General features: G+C 37.7%; 1 protein-coding gene across 1 annotated transcript in view; it reads right to left on the bottom strand.

The window, feature by feature from the left end:
* ksr1b (kinase suppressor of ras 1b) overlaps positions 1–23,911 on the bottom strand; it is a 38,475-nt gene extending 14,564 nt beyond the window's left edge. The window contains exons 1-5 of the mRNA XM_059514170.1: positions 23,888–23,911; positions 23,523–23,777; positions 11,114–11,254; positions 4,008–4,155; positions 2,983–3,436 (exon numbers count right to left, since the gene is read on the bottom strand). Of these exons, the coding sequence (XP_059370153.1) occupies positions 2,983–3,436; positions 4,008–4,155; positions 11,114–11,254; positions 23,523–23,777; positions 23,888–23,896 (1,007 nt within the window). The 5' untranslated portion in view covers positions 23,897–23,911. The remainder of the gene's footprint in view (positions 1–2,982; positions 3,437–4,007; positions 4,156–11,113; positions 11,255–23,522; positions 23,778–23,887) is intronic.
* Positions 23,912–24,213: the final 302 nt, after the last annotated feature.

Here is a 24,213-nt window from a genome sequence, read left to right as displayed (position 1 = left end):
ACAAAGTAACGGATTACAGTAACTATATTACTTTTTGGGGTAACGAAATAAAGTAACGCATTACACTAATAATATTGGTAACTACACTACTTTACTAGACTATAGGAACGCGCTTTCCTGCGTTACACATGCCGTGTTTGCCTGTGTGTAAAGTTCTGGCTGGGGTTTCCCGATAACGATTGATCTTAGCGCTTAACCCTCAAAGACTCATTATGGATATTCAGAGGCGCCGTAGTGTATGTGATTACGTCATCGCATTTTGACAACATTGATTCGTCAGAAGAAACCAATGCTTTCGTTCCTCTGAGCCAAACAGAAATGATTGTTGACGCTTATTCCCACCTCCGTGCGCAGATTGGTTCAAACTCTCCCATATTAAACCAATAAGTAGTCTTTTGAACTACTACTTAACATAGCCTATTGCTTTGGAAAATGAACGAAAACAAAGTGAGTGCATGAATACAAACACACAATAACACATTTGCATGAGAAAACTCTCAGAAAAAGCACAAAAAACACTTGACAGAGTACTTTGACATAAAACAAAAATAAACAAGGATGAAACACATATCTGATAAAGCACTGGGATTTATGTCTTGGGTCGTTAGGCGATGTCCCAGTAAAATCGATTCTGACACAGATTACAGCCAACGAATCGATCATTTATAATATGTATATTATGTAAATCATTATATAATTATACAGTTCATAAAGATAGTTGCACTATTTTTTTCTGTTGCACTCTGAATATTTCTCACTCATTTTGTGTGTAGTTTGTGAATCATTTGCACTTTTATTGCACTGTATTGTTGAAGACAATTTGTGCAATTGTTTTTACTATATGCTGCATAGTTTGTGTTTATTGTTCATACTCAGATTGAAAATATATTTCTCAGAAGAAGAAAAAAGAAATGCAATTTATCTTTAAAATAAAATCTAAATTTGTTTTGTTTTATGCCTTCATTTGTGAACCAGAAAAATGTAAATACACAACAGAATTTCTGAGGGGAAAAAAACATTTCATAAGGCTATTTTAAGAAAAAAATAATAAATGAAGTTGTTTTTATGCATTTAAATAATTACACATGCTAAAAAAAATAAAACTGTGGCGAGTGGGGCGGGAACCGGCGGACAATCAAATAATTTAATAACACAAAATAAACACAAAACAGCGCACCAGCCCCTCACGGACGACTGGTGCGCTCAAATAAAAACCAAAACACAACTAAAAGCCTAGGCCTGGTCCTCTCTCGTCCTTCACTGTTGTCGCTCCAGTATTATATCCTTCCATCTCCTACGTGGGACTCGAGACCGGCAGTGGGTCGCAGGTGTCACTGATTTCCCAATCATTGCCGGCCTCCCTCCTTGTTCCCACGTCCCTCGGCCCCGCCCCACTCGCCACAAAAACATATGTTGAAGAAAAAATAAAACATTTCATAGGGCCCTGAACATTTAATTTTTGTTAAACTTTTAATAAATTGCTGTGAAAATGTATGTGTTATGAATTAAATGAATTAGACATGCTTTTTGATGAATACAATTAAATGTAACCATTAAAAAGGAGTTGAGAAAAATAAAAAGTAAAGTAATAAGTAGTGAAGTTACTTTTCAAATGCAGTAACTAGTAATCTCATTACAATTTACAGAAGTAACTAGTAACTAATTACATTTTTTGAGTAACTACCCCAACACTGTATATATGTATATATATACACACACACACACACAAATATACACAGCACACATATGTATATATACTATGTAAATAAAAACATTTATTTTTGATGCGATTAATCATGATTAATCGTTTGACAGCGCTACTGTTTTTTTAATCTCTGATAGATTCCTTAAATCACAAAGGAAAAAGAAGATTATAAATCTCAGTTTGTTCCTCACACAAATATGTCCCATGGATTTTGTAGACTTAAATAAATACACCAGTCATATGGACCCCATTTATGATATTTAATGGTGACAGAATATTCATTTCAAAACCATAAAATTGTGATTGTGACTAAGAGCCTTAGTCAAAATTCTTAGTCGAGTGAAATGAAATGTCAGCATACAGTATATTTCTGTGCCTGTTAACGCTGGCACTAATCTTATGGTTTGAAGAGGCCTCGCTTATGCTGTAGATTTTATCTACGCCCTTCAGATGAATATATTCCATTCCCATCATCTCAGTGCATTACTGCATGACTTTATCATGCGGTAAGTGTTTCTGAGAATCTGACACCATGTTTATAGTATTATGTTGCATAAAAAACAATACATAATACAGGCTAACAATCCAACAGACGTATTTTGGTTACAGAAAACGATGACAGCTTCATTATATTTATATTGAAATTGATTCTTTCTTGCATATACACTACTGTTGTCATTATTCTTAAAGGAATTAAAACTTATATTCAGCAAGGATGCAGTCACTTGATGGCAGTAAGGACATTTCTAATATTACAAAAGATTTCTAGTTTTAAATAAATGGCATTTTTTTAAACAAAGAATACTGAATAGAAATTGATCACAGTTTCGACAAAAACATTGAAAAGATTTAGAAATGTTAGCAAATTAGCTTATCAGAATGATTTCTGAAGGATCATGTGACACTGAAGACTGAAGTGGCTAATGATTGCTGAAAAGTAAACTTTGCATCACAGGAATAAATTAAAATGTTAAATATATTAAAATGGCAAACCGTTATTTCACAATATTACTGCTTGATTATATTTTTGGTCAAATAAATGCAGCCTTGATGTGGTTGCAATGGTAAAATAGCAAAACTTGCTTTCTATTTAGACCGTCCATTTTAAAGACACCGTAAAGCCCAGCAGCAGACTCACTTAAATCAATACTGTCATACTTGTCATTTGACATCATCCAGCTGTCAAACGAACATTTTTGAAGCAAATATTGAGAAGAGATCATCATGCCATGAAGTAATACATCCATAAATAAAATATTATTCAGTGTTGAACTCACTTGTTGGGTGTAGGGTCATCGATCCGGTTGGCCAGTTGGCTCTGGCTCTTGCTGCGTGTGAGGGTGATGTTAGGCAGGAGGTTTAGCAGCTTACGGGATGGAGGTGGTGGAGTTCGTGTGGGCTTTAGTTTGCCATACCTTCTCGTTGGTGGTGTGGCTGGAGGGGTGGACAGCAGCCTGGGGGTGCAGCGGTTCAGCTGCGGGGAGGATGAAAAAGGGTCCGTCAGCCCATCACAGTGAGGATGGACGATTGTAGGGAAGTCCATTGAGGGTAGAGCAGAGACAGAGACACATGAACGAAGGGCAGGTAAAGCAGAAGGAGGGGGCCAGCTGGTTGGGCTGGGACTGTAAGACTGATGTGCACGCATTGAACTAGACAGCGGGTCAACAGAGGTACTGTCACGCAGAGTGGGTTCTGCTATCCACGGGATGCCCTCTTTCTTAAGAGCTGCACCTAAAACAGAAAGTGAGAGACAATTCAGAAGAAGGTGGATGATCAATGCAGGCCTCCAACTTAATTAAAGTGACTGTTTACCAGTGTCATTTATATAATTTTATAGCATTTATTAATATTTTGAATCAGCTTTATTTTTATATATTTAATTTACGTTATATTAATTTTGTGCATGTACTTTTTATTATTATTTTTTTTTTATTTCTATTTAGTTTTAACTGACTTTTATCAAAGTTTTAGTTTTGAATTTCAGTACTTCAACTTATTTAGTTGCAATATATATATATATATATATATATATATATATATATTTAATATTATATTAAATGCAATTAATGAAAAGTATTTTAACTTCTCAGTTAACAATCCAAACCATTGTTCACAAATGTGATCAAAATGAAACTTTTGTTAAAAGTCATAAAAGGCATTATAAAAATTCATCCTTGCTGATTAAAAGTTTTTTTTGTTTATTACTTACATTATCGTACAGTATATTCTAAAATACTAAAGTGGCCAGCAGCTAGAATCTGAGCCTAGAGCAGGAAGTCCTAGTGTTTTTGAAGAGTGTCACCTGTGTCAGTAGCGCTCTTGAGACAGGAGAGGGCAGCTGTGATACGGGAACACTCCTCACTGCTAGAGCCCAGTCTTTTCATGGCGTCTTCCACCTGCGCACTGGACATTTGCAGCAGAGCATCCAGAGACAGCTTCACAGGGACTGCCTGGAAGACAGAAGAAAACATAAATCATGGCATAGGCAGACAGGGACATTGGTGATTAATTGCGCGTTATCCAACATCATACATCTAAACTAATAGCACTGAGTCAATGACTCAGTATTATCGTATTTGGCAAGTATTTGACCAGAGTCTATGGTATTTCTGTGGCTGTAGACAGACAGAATGGAGTCTATATACTAATTAGAGAAAGATTAGGTGATAAAGCCCCCTGGAATCCCCCCGCCGCCACTAAGACTGCTGGCATCTCGTGGCACCAGACTGAGCCAATGTCCAGATCCCAGTTTTCTTTCTCTGCCCGTCTGTCTCTTTTCCATTCCTCCACCCTACAACATCCCTGCACTCTTTGGCGTCTCCCTGCCGTATTTCAATTCTCACCCAAAACACACACACACACACTCTTACTCAAATGCATGACTGAGAAGATGCCCAGCAACAGTTGTAGTTGTGGTCAGTGTAGTCTCCATGGTAAATGGAAAGATAACAGGACACATGAGGCCCTTTGGTCTAAAGGATCAAGGTAAGATTCCCCTTACCTTGGGGGATTCAAAGCTACACTTTAAGGACACAACTGATAATTAAATGTTGTGGAAGGTTTTCCATTTCCCAAAGTTACCCTCCCTGAGTGACCCAGGATTGAGAGAATACTCAATACACTTTCATTTCACATATTCATACTGTCATCAATCAAATGATAGAACTAGAACTAAAGGTTGAGATATATAATACATCACTGTTGCTATTGATAACTAAAATTAAAAAAAAAATTACATAGTAATATAAAAAAGTGTAAATAAAATAGAAATATTAGATGAAAATCTTAAATTTAAAAATAAACTTGAAAAACTGAACTGAATAAGTTTAATAAATTTACAAACAAAAATAGAAATAAATTAAAGTTTTAATTTTTAATTTCAACATTTAAATTTACTGCAACTAAAATAAAACTTAAAATATAAAAAATAAAAGCTATTATATAAAAATCTAAATATTAATAAATATTATAATGGTTTATAGACAACACTAAAAAATAACACTGGACTATACAAATATTCATATAAATTTACAGCTGTTTCACTGTTTCACAAAGAAAAAAGTATCTGCTATATGTAAAGTGATCCCAATGTCTCTAAGAAATGAAGATTGTATTGCCTTTAAAATAACGACACCAGAAGAAAAGTTAAAAACCAAAATCTAAAAGGATAAATAGAGATCTTTAATACTTCTGGAGTTACAGCAATGCAGACTTTTCCCCTCTATTTTCGAACTGTCACCATTCAGAAAAAAATAATGAGCAAAATCAAAAATGTGAGCAGAAATTTGTTTTTGAAATTTGGTCGATTCGACACGCAATGACCCAAATGTATTTTAACATATTTAAAATGTATATAGTCTTTAATAATAATAAAAAAAATATTTAAAATCGAAAAAATAAGAAGGTATATCCCCATTTACACACGTAATTGTGTTTGCATGAGGTGGGTGTGTGTAACACAGCACATCATAAACAAGTTAAACGGCCTTCTAAATGATAAGATGACACTCAGGGGAATGAAAATCTCCCAGCATCCTCATGGAGACTTCCTTTTTGAGCAAGAGCCAGAGATCCGAATTAAGAGCACAGATCTCTTCTCAACAAAGACAACATCATCCACTCATTTAGCCTACAGCTGAAAGAACACAAAACTAATATCAACTTAAGCCGAGTCTAAATCAAATCAACAAGCCTAATCTCTACACAAACATACAGTAACACGAATAGCCTAATTATTTATCTACCGGAAATATTATTAATGTTTGTTCTCTCATAATGCACAATGAGGGTGTAAAACACACCTCTTGGTTGCTCTAAACGACTTGTACGTCCAAGTTAATAAGAACGTGAATTACTGTGTTAAACCAGACAAGCTGGGGCAGAGAACAGGTGAACTGACACATACCGATACCGAGGTGATGTCTGAACATGCCTTTTACCGGAGTTTATGAGCTGACATAACAGGGAGTGATGCTCTAAACATAAAAGCAAAACGCAGCATTACGCTAGCTTCCATCCAAACAAAGAAGCAAACACGCACAGAATTAAAATCACCCAGGTGAGCTCCCCAAACACATGAGTCCTTATCAGTGACGGTTACTGCTGGCTTTGTCAGTAAAGCTTCACATGAAACACTACAATCAAACAGAAAAAGTGTGACAGTGGATGCTTAAAAAATGAGAAAAACAGATCAAAATCACCAAGCGGCCCTCAACAAAACTCTTCAGTGGAATTGCAACTTGATAAGCACCTCAAACAAATGGCAAGCGAGGAATTTCCTCACAAGCTTGTGAGTCTGACATGTGCCTGATGTGTTCAAACACAGCGTTAGCAGATATCTGCCGTTGGTAATTCCGTTTGCAGACTTTCTATGACCACAGAGGCTTGCATGCAGGCAGGAAACCGACAAACATCAAAAAGAAAACACAGTTGTCAAAGTCTTGAGACTGTAAAACACGAAGCAGTCAAGCTTACTATACCATGAAAGATTCTCCTCTGAAGTTGTCCTTTACTAAAGCTCATAGCCCAGAAACGACAAACCAAAGTCTCTCCTCAAAGTCTCAAGTCAGTCACGCTGCGAGAGCAGCTCCCTTCCAACCCAAACTTCCCCTCTGGTTCTGTCCCTCCTCCCTTTCCCCACTGTCCCTCCCCTCTATCCCTCTTTCCTTCCTGTAAACATGCCTGGGAAATCTCTCCACAGCTCTAGACACTCCTCTTAAAAGCACATGGTCACCAATACACGCATTTGGTTTCCTGTGTGCAGTTTAACATCCATTCTCTCAACTAAGGATGGGTCATGATGGTCAACTCGAGGGAATCATGCAACTTTTTATATATAACCAAAGGCACGAATAAAAACTTGTATGTTAATGTCAAATTAGCTCTTATATTTAGCAAAAGTTTACTAAACTTGCACCTAAACCTTTTTTTATGTAGTAGTTATTTCAACAACAGTGGCACAACTTAATTACAATTTCAACCAGATATAAAATAAAATAGTTAAAGACTAAAAGTGTTATTTTCTGGCACAGTAATAGTTAAAAAAAAATCAGAAATAGAATAAAATAAAATAATAAAATACAAATATTTAAAACTTACCATTCAATAAACTAGTTTGATAATGTTTTCTTACTTGTATTTTTTAGTTCTGCATTCCTAAAAATGCTAAATGTTAGGAGAAAATTGTTAGCTTGAATGCAATGTAAGTCGCTTTGGATAAAAGCGTCTGCTAAATGCATACATTTAATTTAATTTTAATTTAAGTAAAATAGTTCAAGCATCTTTCACGACCCCGCATTCTGATCCAATCTCTTGTGTAAAAGCCCTCTTACTGACTGTGATCAGTTAAACTGCAGCCAACTTTATTATACAGGGTTACCTTAAGTCAGGTTATCGAACTACTCTTTCGGGCAACCCACTGACTAGACGACTAACTGAGCAGACATCACTGATACCACACAAATTCCACTGTTCTACAAAAAAAAGAGACTCGTTTATGAGGCCATTTACTGAGCAGGATGTCTTTTGACTGTGTGAAACATAGATTAATGAGGGTTAGGTTGCCCTAAGTCCTTCTTTGACCTGTCACCATACATTTTGTGCATTAGCGCTCATTCTGGGCTGAAAGAGAGGCCACATCAGAGGAACAAAGGACAGCGAGAGAGAGGCTACGGAAACAGAGGTTTGGGTAAGATTGCATTTGTCAAAGACGCTTTTTCTTTCTATCTCTTTCTCTTTATCTTTTGCCTTAAGGAAGGCCACTGGTAGATCCACAGGATGTGACCCACAAAAAAATATGACTCAACCACAACCACTCCTGCCTGCGTACTTTAGTCTTACTCAATAACACACACTGGCATGTAGTGGACTGCCTAAACTCAAATGCTCCAAACGTTGGTTGATTGAAATTAAGCATTATATTCCATAAGCAACTCACGGTCCAAAATACAGCAACAAGAACAAACTGAAAAAAAAAAAAAAAAACACCAATTTTAATGGTGGGTAATTATTGTTGATCCACTCTCTCACGCTTATTGAGCAAGGGGAAACCCCATCACTATGGCAGCTGGGAACATCAAGGAATGAGTCACAACAAAAAATAATAATTCATGTGTAAAGACGTCAGCTTGTGACATCAGTTGATACTCACTGACTCTCACAGACACCAGATATGCATATTATGGATCAGTGTTCTTTTAGTATTATATAGTACTACTATGGTTTTTATTTATGGTTCATATTTTGAATTAGCTTTTATTTTATATTTTCAGCTGTTTTGATTCTACTTAATTTAATTCGATTTATGTTTAATTTACTTTTATTTCAGTATTAATTTTAGCTCAGTTTTACTTTTCATTAATTTCCAGTGCTTCAGTATAAAGCCAAGGCAACATATATATTTTTTTGTTAAAATTTAGAATTTAGATTTTTATTTCAGCTTTAATAATGTTCAAATGTTTTTAATAATTTTTGCTTTATTTCATGATAATAACTATACGATCAGATGGTCACAAATAGGACAAGACATGAATGAATGAATGTTTCTGCTTTACAATATATATTTCAAACCAAAGTAATAAAGAAATATAGCATAAGCACCCCTTCAAGTAAAACTGACTTCATACAAACAGTAAAAATCACATTAAGACTAGTTCGTAAAAAGTTAGTTTTAAAACAGGTGATAGCATCATAAGCTTGATAAGTTGCTTCTTGTGTTTGATTTTACTTATGTAATGCAGTGACGTTCAGACATTTATGTGTGACCTAAATGGCATGAAATCAGAATGACTGAACATTATCAGATATGACAGCTATGATAGCAGATGTGTTTTTTTGTTTTTTTTTTACAGTACGATGACACCCTAGATAGTTCTCCATTTCTAGTAACTGTAAAGTAAACAAATGCACACAAAGCAGTAGCAATAACTGAGAAGACAGCAGAGGTGTTTCCTGCTAGTTCTGTAGATGCACCAGAACTTACATCTTTCACTAAAATGTCTAATCATGCAAATACAATCACATTGGCTCCAGTCCCATCTTGCCTGCCCACAGGAGAAATAGCATTCCTCTGCTTTTCCTGAGAAAGCACTATCCCATTATACTTTGATACACTGGGGCAGCTGGATTCCCCGCTGTCCTGTCCAAGACTGGCCGGCTGCCCACGTGTGTGTCCTGCCACATGCATGCATTCCTGCCCCGTGAATCACACTGTAGCAGCCTGGTGTGACATGTTAGAGACAAACTTATTGAGCTAGGGCAGGGATTGTCAAGTGGTGGGTCACAACTCAAAATTGGGTCTCAGGTTATAGGAATAAATGTTGCAATAAATATTGAAAATAAGTTAAAAAAAAAATAAAAAAAAATAAAAATAAGAAAACAAACAAACAAATAAAACAATAACTGCATATGTCAACATATGTAACTAAAATATATGTACAAATTAAGTTAAATATTATCCAGACTACAGTAAAAATGTTTTCTCTCACAATACAAACATTAACTTATTAAGTAATAATAACACCTTTAAAGGTATTTTTGTTTACTTTTGTTCAGTTTATGTAGTTTAGTGGGTCATTACTAATGTCAAATGTAAAATCTGGGCCATGAAGCACAACCTGGGCACAGGCTGATGCAGACAGACATAAATGCACTGTTGTGAATATACAACAACAAAGCAAGTATTTTGGGACATGGAAGACTGGAGGAGACATAATAAAAAACATGCTGTCCTACCGCAGTGACCGAAGTGAAGCAGTCAGCTTAATCAGAGCCATGCCACAAAGTGACCCCTTCTGTCCCCGCTGGGATAAACTGTTTCTATTTTTAAAGTTTTGTTCCTCAGTCTTGCATATGTTGCTTATTTCCCCGTGTTGTCTGTTTCGGTGCCTAATGAGGACAAACAGGTCTGCCCATTTGCCAGACAGTCACGAATGCCGTGCTGTTCTGGTCAGCTTTGTGTATATGACAGTATGGGGTGGTGGGCAGAGAGACGGAGAAAGAGAGACCCCTTTTGGTGTCTAAAAATAGACTGACGAGAGAGTTTTTGACACAGTGGCTGACGCTGCACATTCTGGGCTTTGGAGTGGGATCAGGTGTGTGAATCCACAGAGGACTGAAACACCACAGAGACTCTCAGCAACAAGCAAGCAACATATCTTCCCTCTCCTGTCTGAATCCTCCAATATTCATTTTTTAAACACACTTTCATTAAGTAGAAGCTACTGTTTAAGAAGCCTGTTTTAAAAAGAAATTATTCAGTTGTAATTAAATTGTGTGGTAAATATGGCTAAATAAAAAAAACTAAATGCTAAATTTCCTCATTTAGGCAATATGACATGTTGGCCATGTTGTACAAAAGTGACTTATTGTGTTTAATAAAATGGTAAGCAGATAATAAAAATATTAAGGTAAAAACTAAAAATAATATTTAAAATATACATTAAATTTATTTGTGTGTGTGTGTGTGTGTGTTTTATTTATTCTACATTTTTAATGTAACTGTCATTTATATATGTAAAGCAAATCCCTTATAAACAAAGCACAACACATCACAAAACAATATATATGAAATAACACAACATAAAAGAACATGAACAAAAAACAAAACAAATCAAGTAAAATAAAATGAAATAAAATATCAAATAAAATAACATAAAAGAGCTGACAATCTAACTAGTTTGATAATGATTTCTTACTTTTTATTATGTAGTTTTTCACTCCTAAAAAATGCTAAATCTAAGTAAAATAGATCAAATGTCTCTCAAGAGATAATAAAATAAAATATTTTGATAATAAAAATACTTATCAAAATAATAACCTACTACCTAAAATGGCCCATTAACTGAATAAAGGTCATGAAGCAGGGACATACGGACAATAAAGGAACTAAGAAACAAACACAGTGAGTACCTCTATGAGCTCTGGCCGGAGGTTGATGGTGTACAGCCAGTCTATGAGCTGTGGGTAAGAGTCCAGCGCCAGCGGTCTGTCTCTCTCTGGAACGCTCTGCTTCCACTCTAACTGTTTACTGATGTACTTCACCAGCTTCACCTGTAGATGGCGATCACACACACACACACACACACACACACGCACACGCACACACACAGGCACAAACACAGGCACACACACAGGCACACACACAGGCACACACAGGCTTAGACTTGAGTAACAACTGATGTGACAGACAATTCATTGAGCCATCTGTTTGCTTTTTAAATGAACACCATTTATCCTCTAATGAGTTTTTATACCTTCGAAGGCAGAGAAATTAACCTTTCTTATTAACTTAACATGATGCTCTTTGTAGTTTAAAATCCACTGAGACAAAAACAAGATGACATCAGTCACCAAAAAGGCAAAAAAAGAAAGAAAAACCTTCATAGAAAAACAGCCGTTTCAAAGTGCCTAGTCAGATGTGACAGAAGTTTGAGTATGTACAGCAATGAGGGACAAGCATGTTGATAATCCAGTGCAAGCATTTTTCTCTAAACCTTCATGTCCGCAAGCAAGCGTTGCACGCAGAATGCAAAGTGAGAACAGAGCAAAGGAAATCCCCATGTGTGACTTCATTGTAAACGGTGGGCGATGAAAGTGCTGTGTGTGTGGTGTCAGTAAAACAACCGAATACAGTGCAAACAAACACTGTACTCAAACACACCACACTTTCTTTTTCAGTTCCAATACCAGCCAGTGCATCCACCCTTCATTATCTTACTATCACTAGAATGATATTGGAATAAAAATAACAAGCCAATAATGTTCAACACTCACTGGACAAAGACATTTTAGACGTACCCTTTGTTGCCGTAACGCTCCCACTGCAATAAACAGTGCTGTCTATAAATAGACACTGGTTATCATGGCAAGAGAGTCTTTCTCACGGGGCGTCTGTTCCTCCACTATGGCAACCCTGGCTGGAACACACTTGGTCCCATGTGACATCATGGAGCAGCGAGACATTGCGGTCCACAGGTTAACAGAAACCACCGCACACCTGCCTCTATAGGCACAAGTTCAAACACCTCAGAGACAAACCACAGCTGCAACTGTGCTCCTAAAGAAGAAGCCGTTTTCACTAACTCAAAACTATAAAGATTACTCAGAAATTTACTTTAGGTAAAATTGGGTAAAAGACTTGGTCCCATAGGAGGTTTGGTGTTTAAGTAAATTAATTTCATTTACCACAGCATGAAGTGGAAACAATAGTGATAATCACCTTGTTTGAATATATATATAGCTATATTAATAAATATAGCAGTAGATATAGATTAGCTAAAATTGTAGATGTGGATATCAGCTTTAGATAGCTGTAGATACAGATTTAGCTGAAGCTGTAGATATGCAAATATTAGTTATAGATATAGCTGTAGATATACATTTAGCTAAAGCAGTGTATATATATAGAACATCTGATATATCGAAATAGAGCTGTGCATTAGTATAAATGCAGCCTATTAAAGCTGCAACTGTCTTATCTAGGGGTGTGCGATCTGCTTTTGAAAAAATAACGTAGTATCGTGCCTTCATCATATACTGTACAATGCAACATGCATTCACATCAGTTTAACTCTCTCATTATTTGCATGTGCTTTTAAATGTTTCATTCCCGTGCTGGTCTGACCTGTGCTCTTTCTGAGTGCCGAATACACCCAAAGAGCGCACGCTAAAACCTGTCAAACAGCACCTGATTATTGAACTAAGTTATCTCTTGCGCTAATACTGTCAAAACACATAAGGTTTACATGTAGACTCAAGTTGGTTATGTCAAAAATGAAAGTAAACATTTGAGAGAGAAATGTACACGTGTCTGTATATTAGATGCGTGCAGGTCTTAAAGTAATAGTACGCTTATTAAACATGCAGCCTACTGTCATTGCTGTCAAGGGATAGATCACCCTAAAATTTCATTTCTGTCATTATTACGGACAGAATTGACAGACAGTTGACAGAATTTGTATTTTTGGGTGAACTATTTAACGTTAATAAAACAACAAAACACAAAGAGAAAAATCACTCACTGCTCTTGACTGAAGAAATTTAACAGTTGCTTCAGGAATCAGTACATATAGTATTTTATTTTTATATTTCACCTGCTAAATACACCTATTGTACCTGAAAATAAATCACTGTTTGTTTTATTTGTATATTATGTGTAGTTGTAATGTGTATTTTTGTCATTCTTTTATCTTTGTTATTAAAAAATAAGAACAAAGATTTCAATCTTCGCCCTCTTTGGCCTAAATATCTGCTATTCTTTTTTTTTTCTGTCTTTATAATAGGGAAATTAGTTTGGCTGTAATGCTCAGACAACTTGCAAAATAGTAAAACCAACAAGACAAAGAATTATGATAGAATCATGAATTGTGAAATTAAAAAACAAAACAAAAAAAACCAAAAAAAAACCTTGATATGATATTTTTCCATATCGCCCACCCCTACCATGATCTCATCAATAATAATCAAATGGAAATAATGGTGAGGGAAAAAAGAAATCCCCATAACTAGCCTATTGTCTGTAAACCTTTAAATACTTAAAGAACACTTATTTTAAATAAGTAATTGTTTTAAAAAGTAATATATAATAAAAAAATAAAGTACATTTTGCACAAATTTAATTTGATATAAAATGTATATGAAAATGTAGCCATGTGCACTAATATTGAAAATGTGACATTGTGATATTGAGTTGATAATGATAATAATTGTAATTGAATTTAATTCTAAAGATTCACACCCCTATTTTTAAGATGTCATTACTGACATACAGAGATTCCGGCTATAAACAAAAAAGCATAGAAACTGCAATTTTGGTTAAAATGTAAAGTAGTAAAGATGTATTTGCACAGAAGAAGAATTGATTAGGAAAAAATGTAGATGACAAATCGTTTTGGAATCGGATCGTGACTCCCAGAATCAGAATCGGATCGGATCATGAAGTGCCTAAAGATTTCCACCCCTAGCAATCATGCATTAAAAATCCTAGAGATATCTGCATCCTCTTCAATTATGTTGCTTCTGTATGCAAAAACACATCCTGGATGCATAATTGTCTTTTTTTTTCTTCATTTTAACCATTTGCATTTACTTCTCAACTAGTTAAACACATACACAGAAGTTTTTTTTTAATTTACCTGACCTTTCAAATCATATAAATAGTCAAAAACAGTCAAAGTGCGTCAGGGCAGTCTGCATTGTAGAGCAGGAACAGAAGCAGCGCCAGTCGTTTACGCAAACCACCCGTGTGCAAAAATAATTCTACCTATTTCTAGATTTCACACATTGTTACCCATCATCAATTTTGCCAAATTCGTGCTCCATATAAAGATCACCACAGAGAAAGACACTCAGTTGTCTACAAAAGCTTTGAAAGATCGCCTGAACCTGTAGCCCAGCAACCAGCCACCTGTGCATTTGATTAGCTCTCTCCATTCGTATCTCTATATAAGGTCACGGCTCTCAGTTAGAACGCAGCTGCAGTATCGGCCTTACTAGCCATTAATTCCACTGAGAGACAAGACAGCAGTGGATGGCTTTATGTATGAGAATATTATCACCTCACCCCGCCAACACAGAATGCATTGCAGTCTTCAAAAGAGAACAAGAGCAGCATATCATTAAAGTTTCAGGAGGTCTATAGCAGTCTGAGAAGGTGTGCTGGCTCTTTTCTCTAGGTACTATCTGAGAATGCCCCCATTTGATGCTGATTTGATGCATCGGTCAGCCACGAGCGAACCTCAAACACAACAGGGCGTTAGCTTGCACCAGACACAGCCTGGCACATGTGCAAGGAGTGCGCCTGTATTCAATGTCTATCTCTACTCTCATCTGCCGTCTCTGTTACACCTCTCAAGGGGTGGCTAAAGTATGGGGCAGGGGGGACCTGCTTAACTAAAGTGTCTGCGAGAGGATGGGTTGAGAATAGGTTGGGACAATTCAAAGCTCCCGGCCTCTTAGATGCAAAATGAACTTCATTAGAGAGGTAAGAGACACAATCCATAAAGGCTGATGGAGTCTGGTACTACAGGCCTCTGTGAAAGTAAAAAAAAAACATTGTACGTTGGAAATCAAGAGTGTAGCACATGTGACGCTAATTTCATGAATACGGTTCCTGGTAAAACGGTGCTACAATCATTTCAAGAAGAAGAGGGTTCCTGGTATGAGTGTGCATAGAGAAATGTGATTAGATGTGAATGTGATATCTTTTGTGTAGGCATGGTCTCAACATCTACAAATTCACTTGATTTTATTAAATACGACATGCATAAAAGGTTTGCAAAAAGAAGTGTCACAGTTCTACCAGATGATAAGGTAACTGTAGACTGTAGTGGAGTGGCGTGGCGTGGATCCTGTTACACTCTGTGTCACCAACACAAGCAAACCTCCACCTATTGTTTCTGACAATAACATAAAAGCATATGTGATAATGCCTGCTAGGTTTAAACAATCAGACTACCTACAAAATCATGATAGGGCTATTATTTCAGCTGAGTACATGGCAATAGATCCATTATGTGATTAGTCTCAATGATGAAGTCAAAAACAGAATGCTTAACAGAAAACTCCAAAACATGGATGTAAAGTTGCTGATTAAGGTAAGCACACGATAAAAAGAATAAAAGAATAAAATGTGCAGCACTAGACAATAAAGTGCAAGACTTCGTGGAACATAATACACAAGAAAAGAGAAAGGGGGGAAATAGAATGATAAAGCTGTTGAAAACCACATGGGGAATTCCTGATACGAACGAACATTAGCCAGTTGAGAGGCCCATGCTCCACTGCACCTAATTGGCGTCGCAATGATGTGTTAACTTTCCATCCACAAAAAAAAAAAAAAAAACGTTGTGACATTTGCCAAGTATGGTAACCCATACTTGGAATTGGTGCTCTGCATTTAACCCATCCAAGTGCACACACACAGCAGTGAGAAGTGAACACACCGTGAACACATACCCGGAGCAGTGGGCAGCTATATCCAGTGCCCGGGGAGCAACTGGGGGTTCAGTGCCTTGCTCAGGGGCACTTCAGCCATGGATATTGAGGGTGGAAGAGACCGCTGTTCATTCACTCTCACCCACTTACAACTCCTGCCAGCACCAAGACTCAAACCTGTAACCTTCGGGTTACAAGTCCAACTCTCTAACCATTAGGCCACAGCTGCCCCACCTGAGATTGGCTTGATTTGAGAAAGGTGAAATGATTTAACGAGATCTAAAAAAGAAATAAAACACACTGGGTGAAATTTTATCATTATAGGGTGGTTGTGTACACACACTGCCAACACACATTTCAGTTCAAACAACTTGTAAAAGTGCATGTAGCATCCGATGACCCCTTTAAAAAGCCTTTGATGAGCACTCACGCTACCGAGCAAAGAATGCCATTTCCCAGAAACCAAAACTGAGAAGCTAAAGGGAGTCGTGATTCTTCAAAACGTGTTTCTCCCAGATCTCTTCAATCAATTAGGGTCTATTACATGAAAGAACATCTACCGGGAATATCCCTCAAGTGCTTACGATTGCCTGGCGCTGAAACCAACATTGTGTCATGAGCAGGTTTTATCACATCCAAAAATGTGGCAATCCCTCTTCCCATCTGCTGCAAATTTAATGATTTTGAAATAAGCCACAGGTCTGTACTCAAGATAACTGAGGCAAAAAGGTTGTTGCAGGTAGTCATTTAAAAGGAAGTCAGGTTGCTGAAATATATTTGTGTCATGAGTCGGTGTACTTTCTAGGTTAAACAATTTTGGATCTTTAAAACGGAACACAGGACACAATAGGTTAATGCTATATCTAGCCAAGAGTGCTTAAAATTACATTGTCCCAAACCTGTGTGACATTTCTCTTTGTAACACAAATGAAGACATTTGAAAAGTCTCAGAAAGTCAGTAGGATATAAATCTTGTTACAAAGGAAAAAAAGGTGAAGGTGAAACCTTCTTAGAAATAATGTCATACAGGTTTGGAACAATGTAACAGTTAATGATGAAAGGATTCACATTTTTGGGAGAACAATAATATTGTATAATATTATATAATGTTATATCACTATAATGTGATCTGATTGGCAGTGGATTTCAGTTCACAGAAAGATTGAGAAGATGATGTTGCTGGAATTGTTCTCCTAATTTGATACTTTAACCATTCTCACGCCACCCATCTACCACTTTGCCTTCAGATGGGGGAGACCCTTTCATCAAGAGTGATGTCACTGCAGCATGCAGGGAAAGCACCAAATACCCAGAAATAGGCTTGTTTGAGATGCGCCTCGCCTCGCCTCGCCTGAAATGTAGGCAAGAGTAGGCGGCTACTGCGAAGGGAGGAGTGAAATAAGTGCAGTCAAGACGGACAGTTCTGACCTCTCGAAGTGGAACAGATACCAACGAGATCAAAGACGGATATCATGTCATTCTCACTCACATACTGTGTTGCTAATAAACATGATATCATTTCAGTTCTGTTGCTTTTATATAAAAATAAATATGAAGAACAAGACACTCAAAGTGCTTGCTATTTAATTCCATACAAAGGTGTATTTATCATCTATTTTTACTTTAATGCAAACATGTATTTTAGATTTTTATAGAAACATGGCAACAATCGCATATATCATACAGAGATTTCACTGTCACAGTGATTGGGAACATTCATGCATAAATTAAATACATAATCACATGAAATCAGCTAAAAATCTAATATTTTAGAAGAGAACACAGCATCACAGTTGTCTGAATCAATGAGCATTAAGCTGTGTCGTCAGTCAGTCGTTTCCCATCATGCATTTGATCAGCGAAGTCGGTAGAGGGAAACCACGCCCAACAACACCGTCTGACACGGCCACCTTGCCGTCGCAAGAGTTTTTTGGCACACGTCAGCATGACATCAGAGAAAGTCGTACATAACTCGGACACTTTTCTAAGTGGCATGTATCTCGCAGTAATCACCGGTGATCGGTTCTGCGCAGATTTTGCTAAACTCAAACAAGCCTAATGTCTTGTGCACATTGGTAAAACTTGTATTACCTTAAACCACAAATTAAAAGGTTTTTAACCATCATACTACTCAAATCCTGGTAAATAACTGAACAAAGATGACCCTAATGACATTATTAACAGACAAAAAGTTCTAAGACCAATCTACCAAATCTTGAAGGTCACTAGGAATTTGTCCATGATCCTCCCAAAACTTACACGCAATAAACGTTTTTTTGTGCAGACTACCTATGGCCATCCACAGGAAATCCCAAAACACAACACAGACAGTTTTTTACCAACACGAAACAAGTAGAAAACATGACTTCAATGCATAGCATGTCCTGAGCAATGAAAAACTTGCATCTACACATTTTAAATAGATGCATGATTTGCTTCTGAGAACACACAGTTTTGCAAACTGACAGACTCCGGCCACAGAGTGGTTGTGGCCAGATCTGTACTGAGCCTGTGGAGAACATTTAGTGATAGCCAGATGGCGGCACTGAAAGACAAACAAGATGTGACTCCAACACAAATGTCATCAAAGGGACTTACACTTTTCACAAGATGAAGAAATAACATGTAAGATTTAGCTGTATAGCTTCACACTTGAATGCAGACTGACCGACATTTTGTTCTGAAAATAAACTGCATGAAACAGATGACACACTTCTGTGCTAAAATAGTTTTAAACAGTCCCACAACTCAAGAAAATGAGGGCACATATAATACAACAGAGAATGATTGTACTATTAGAGAACTGAACTATTAGATCCAATGCCACTGAAGTTTTTAAATACATTTTAAAGAGTCCTTCACAATTTGCACCCACAAAGTTGTGCGTTTTCAATGAAAGTTGGTAACTACCAATGGGAGGTCCACCTGAGGTGATCCACTTCCTAAAACTATTGATTACAGTAGGCAAGCAGCACCACCTACTAGTACAATGACTTGGTGACCTTCAGACTAAATCGCTGTCAATATGAATGCCTGACATCTTTACAAGGAGAGAGTGTGGGTAACACCCATTGGTCAAGTAATTACGTAAAACATGGTTGTTGGACATCTGCTAGCGTCCAGGTCTGCATCTGTTCCCCTCACTAAATCAAACAAAAACCTAAGAATTTCCTTTTGTTCCCCCAATGAGACAGATAAAAGAGATGTCATTTTGCAAACCACTTGTCTTCTCCAATATCCATAAACACACACAGTCTACACACAGTTTATTCCGAGTGCTTGATGTAACCCTACTCCTAATGCAATTCGGCCTGCCTCTCACATGCAGGCTTATTGTTCAAGCAGAGAGAGGGAGGAACACATCGCCTGGACTTTCCATCACTTTTGTTCTTCAGCCCTTTGTTGGATGCCCTCTGTCTACACAAAGGTTTTTAGTGGAGTTGCGGCATTACAGGATTGTAGCATGCAGAGTCAGATTCACTTTCACAAACCCTCCCTTTGGATTGAGGAATCTTGATCACTAATCACATGCATGTGAAGAGAACACTTTTGCTAAATATAGGAACAGCCCCAATAGCACAAACACACAACAATCTTTCCAATGGCCAGAGAAGACAAGCCACTAACCAGAGATTCTCAGCTGCCAACCACAGTCATTCTTTTACTGTCTGAAGAACAAGCACAGGGAGACAGCCAGTTTATCCACAGGAATTCTGTGAGACTTACTGACAGGAATCTAAACGATAATTGCCATTTAGCAGCATCTCTCTGTGCTTCGCTTTGAGTGCCGGGAAAACAGGTCACCAAGTAATTCAAGTGTGTCCAGAGGCAGCAAACAAAGTCCTGCTCAACTGTTTTGTTGGCACTGATTGGGATATTTTCAATGAGGTTAAGTTTAATGAAGATTAAATGGAGGAATATGAATCAATCATAGCTAACATCAACAAGTGTGTTGATCACCACACTACCTAAGACAAGACCTTGGATAAACGCTGAGATCCAAAGTGTGACTGAATGACCGCTTCTCCTTATATCAGGGCTGCCCAATTCTGCTCCTGGTGGGTTACTTTCTAACAAGGTTACTAGAAACCTTTGAGCAGGGGCTGCTGGAGAAAGTTGTCCTACAGAGATTAGCTCAAACCTAGTCAAACACAACAGCCTGTAACTTTCAGGTAACCCTGAAGACCTTGGTTAGATTTTTCATGCGTGTTAGATTGAAGCTAAACTGGATGATGGATAGGTGTACTCTACAGAAAAGTGGCTCTCCAGGAGCAGGACTTTACAATCAGTATGGGCTGTGTTTGCTCTCTCTGGGAACACTCTGATAACCTCAGGGGATTGGACTCTGGTCCCTGGGTATGCAAACTGTATCCTTGTAGGTCCAGGAAGTGAGCAGGTAGGGAATTCCGTGCCACCACCCGGATGCTGCAGCCAGGGACTCAGGTTGCCAGGCCACCATGTTCCTCACTCTGAGCCGGCCCTTGGGATGCAAAGCCACTCTCTGACGCCTGACACCATTTTCACTGTATCCGTCTTCTCTCATCCTACCACAGCAAGCTTTTGATGGCCACAGCTCTTCAGCTGAACCTACTTCTCCACAGGTATCAAAAGAGCCAAGGCCACCTGCTGTCCCTTGACTTCAAAGGCAACCTTTCTTAACACTGGTGTCACCATATTGCGGAGTCCACTGCAATACCTACCTCGCTGACCTGAGACATCAAAGCAATTAGATAAGCTGATGATATCAACGAGACAGGAACAGGTAAGGCAGCTCAAAGTCTGGTAAAAAGAAAACAATCACAAAATGACACGATTAGAGAGTTCAGACAAAGATGTCGCCTTAACAATGACCTTAACACATGAACCCTGAACACCTCATCCTTAACCTGAAAGTACCTTTCTTCCATAAGACCCTGATATACTTCAGACGAAATTTTTGTTCTTCGATTGAGGGCAAAAAGAAGTTCGAAATGGACGGTATACTGTTTCCAAACATTCCAAAACCCCGTGCTGCTGGAGGAGGGGTGTAGATTAATGTGAACGTGTTGCGCTACTCGTGCGTATTCCCTAAACAAAACAACAATGAAATAATGGAGTGTAGGCAATCTAGATGTGAGACGGGCCCCAATGGTGAGAATATTATAGACAAAAGTATAATGATTAACCGCAGTTCAGAGTCAAGTATCATGTTTGCAATACAAAACAACCATACCATTTCCATAATCAGTCCTTTATGGGAAGTGTGAATGTCTCATAGTCTTAAAACTCTACCATGATGTTTGTTACTTTATTTTATTAGTGTTCATTTATTTTATTAAACTGGATAAATTGTTACACCTTTTAAGATTTTATGTGGTGTCATGATTTACTTATGATAAAAACAAAGGTTTATTATCATATATTCGTTTGTGTATTCAGGAGATGCTGTTCTATGCTCGGACCTCTGTAGAATGTGAAACAAACCTGGGGGAAAAAAATTGCACACCAAAGAAGGTGGAATTTCAGAAGACATCCAACGATTGCGTAATCGCCACAGACTAATGGAAGCTCAAAGGTGTTGAAGTACTAACTGAAGTCATATCAGTTCTTTCTTCGATTTAATTTGAAGTATATCGGGGCCTTTAGGCTAGCCAGTGAAAATGTAATAGCTTCTTCAGGTGTGTCATAGAGAGTACCTGTGTTACCTGCTGGATCACTGTCTGGTATGTTAACTGCTCTACTTTAGACAAAAGAGCTCTGCTGTGGGTAGTAAAAATAGCTCAGTTCGTCACAGGAACCACACTTCCAGCTAACAAGGATTGAGCAGAAAGGCTAACAGCAACATTATCAAACCATCTCTTGTTAGTTTCATCTGGAGGAAGCTTGAAGAATCCAAAACCACTAGACTTCCAAGTTAGACTATCCAATAGCTCTGACAATCAACAAATGCACTGTCCACCCCCACCCAATGCAGAAATGCAACCCATACTCCTGACTCTGCTTGTTATTGTTCTACATCAGCACAATCTTTGCCGCATTACAGTCATTTTATGAGCACTAGACTCTACGTTTACATCTTGCAATTCAAGTCTTTCTGACACTGCCTGCACTATATTTAGCACCTTTTTTTAGCTTTTATATAGCACGCTGGGTGCCTATTGCTTTATATTTCTTGTAAATTTCTTGTAATTACAGTACACTATGTGGCCTCAGAAAATCACACATTATCATACTGTTATATAAATACTGCTATGTTTCAAAGGACTTGCATTTTATTGCACTTGGCTGATAATAAGAAAAGTGATGAAAAAACAACTTAACATGACTTGAACCAGAGTTATTTTTGAATTTTATCATGAGAAACAATGAAACCTGTAAAACCTATAGATAAGTATCACCGAAGCAAGCACCAGACACACAACAATGCCACAATTACCTGTGTCCGTGAGAACTGGCATCATTAACATTTCAAAGAATAACGGTTTATTTAACAAAGCCTCAAGTGATGGTGTTCCACGTTTTATCAAATTGGGATTTCAGTTCACTTTTGTGGGAGGGGTTAACCACTGTTGCAAAATACCTGCTTACGGTTAAAAATAGCACTAACACTCCTCTGACATATACTCCTCTTGTTTGCAGAACAGATAACAGGCTGTTTGACATGGAACATGTAGTTTTAATACAGCTACAGACTTTGACTAGTTTACTCATCTTCAATACAATAAAGTATTCCGTTACAGTGATTATCATAAGCTTGAGTATGAAAATTACTCAATATGAAAGCATTCACACCATTGTTTTAAAAAAAGGAAATACAATTTAATTGCACTACTGCAATAACCTTCTGTAAAATAATTACAGAAAATGTTTGTTGTATGGCTTTAAATGTCTGTTTATGCCTGAAAGCATCATAGTGTCATCATAAGTAAACATTATTATTTTCATGCCACAGCTGGTCATGTTATCTCAACACGGTGCATATAAAGGAGCAACCTGCTCCATGATATTTCTTAAAGTGCTGTTCATTTCTTCAAAGGTGCAAAACTTTTTTACGTAGAAACGAACAACATTAGGCTACACAAGTAAAACTTTACATCAGGAGGGGGTAGGCAGATGCACCCTAAACAACTACTTTACGATCCAGGAAGTAATGTCAGCCAAGAGGGGGTTTCCATGACCCCTATCATTTATGAATTTGGTGTCAATATATTAACAGGCTATAAAATTAATATTGACTTGAAAGCGAACCTCATTATTTAGGAATTTCAAGAACTATCATACACCTTCTAATACTGGATCACACTAATGTCATGGCACTCACTTGATTTAACAACCTGCAACCTGGCATGCACTGTAGCTTATTATTTAAAATACACATAGGCACACACACACACACAAACATTACCTCCAAAGCGCGGATCTCATGTTGGGTCAGGTCGTTAGATGCTGCGCACTTGGTCCGAAGCCCCTTCAGACTAGAGATGGAGATCTCGATCAGGTTCTGGATGAGCTCGCACTGGTGAAGCGCGTCCATCCCTGCGTTACTGCCATCGCCCGCGTCCAAATGCTCCTCATCACTTGCGACCATGTTTCCAACTTTGCCAGAGACACTAGTATCCATTCCTCGGCATTGGCACGGCTTTAGGGGCATGAGCTCGAACTACAGCAAACACGAGTCCAAAGACATGTTTGTAAACGCATGTAGACTAAACGGAGGTGCCAGTGCTTCTCCAAGCGAGTTATTTACAAGTTCAGAGCGCAAGCATACACCTTAAACATACTCGTGGACTGGTTTCACAGCCAGACAGGACGCGTTGTCAGTTTGCTCCGCCTCAAACGTTGTATGTATATCCCGTGAAGCCCTCTGAGAAGCGCTCGCATAGGTCTCACGCTCAGTCAGCTGTCTGAAGAAGCGTTTGATGCTTTGCAGTGTGGGAAATGAAGTTTTGTATACACGCGCATCGGACCGTTTGAGGAACACTTACGTAACTGAGTTCAATTTTTGACTTAAAAGAAAAGTTGTTGATCTGTTTCTATGTTTTTGATATTGTGTATAGGGACCTTGAACCTTTTAAAAGCGCTTTATGAATAAAACA

Source organism: Carassius carassius, chromosome 28 (assembly GCF_963082965.1).
Source record: "Carassius carassius chromosome 28, fCarCar2.1, whole genome shotgun sequence".
Taxonomy (NCBI): domain Eukaryota; kingdom Metazoa; phylum Chordata; class Actinopteri; order Cypriniformes; family Cyprinidae; genus Carassius; species Carassius carassius.
The sequence above is the reverse complement of the archived record's forward strand: the minus strand, read 5'-3'. Positions and strand labels throughout refer to the sequence as shown.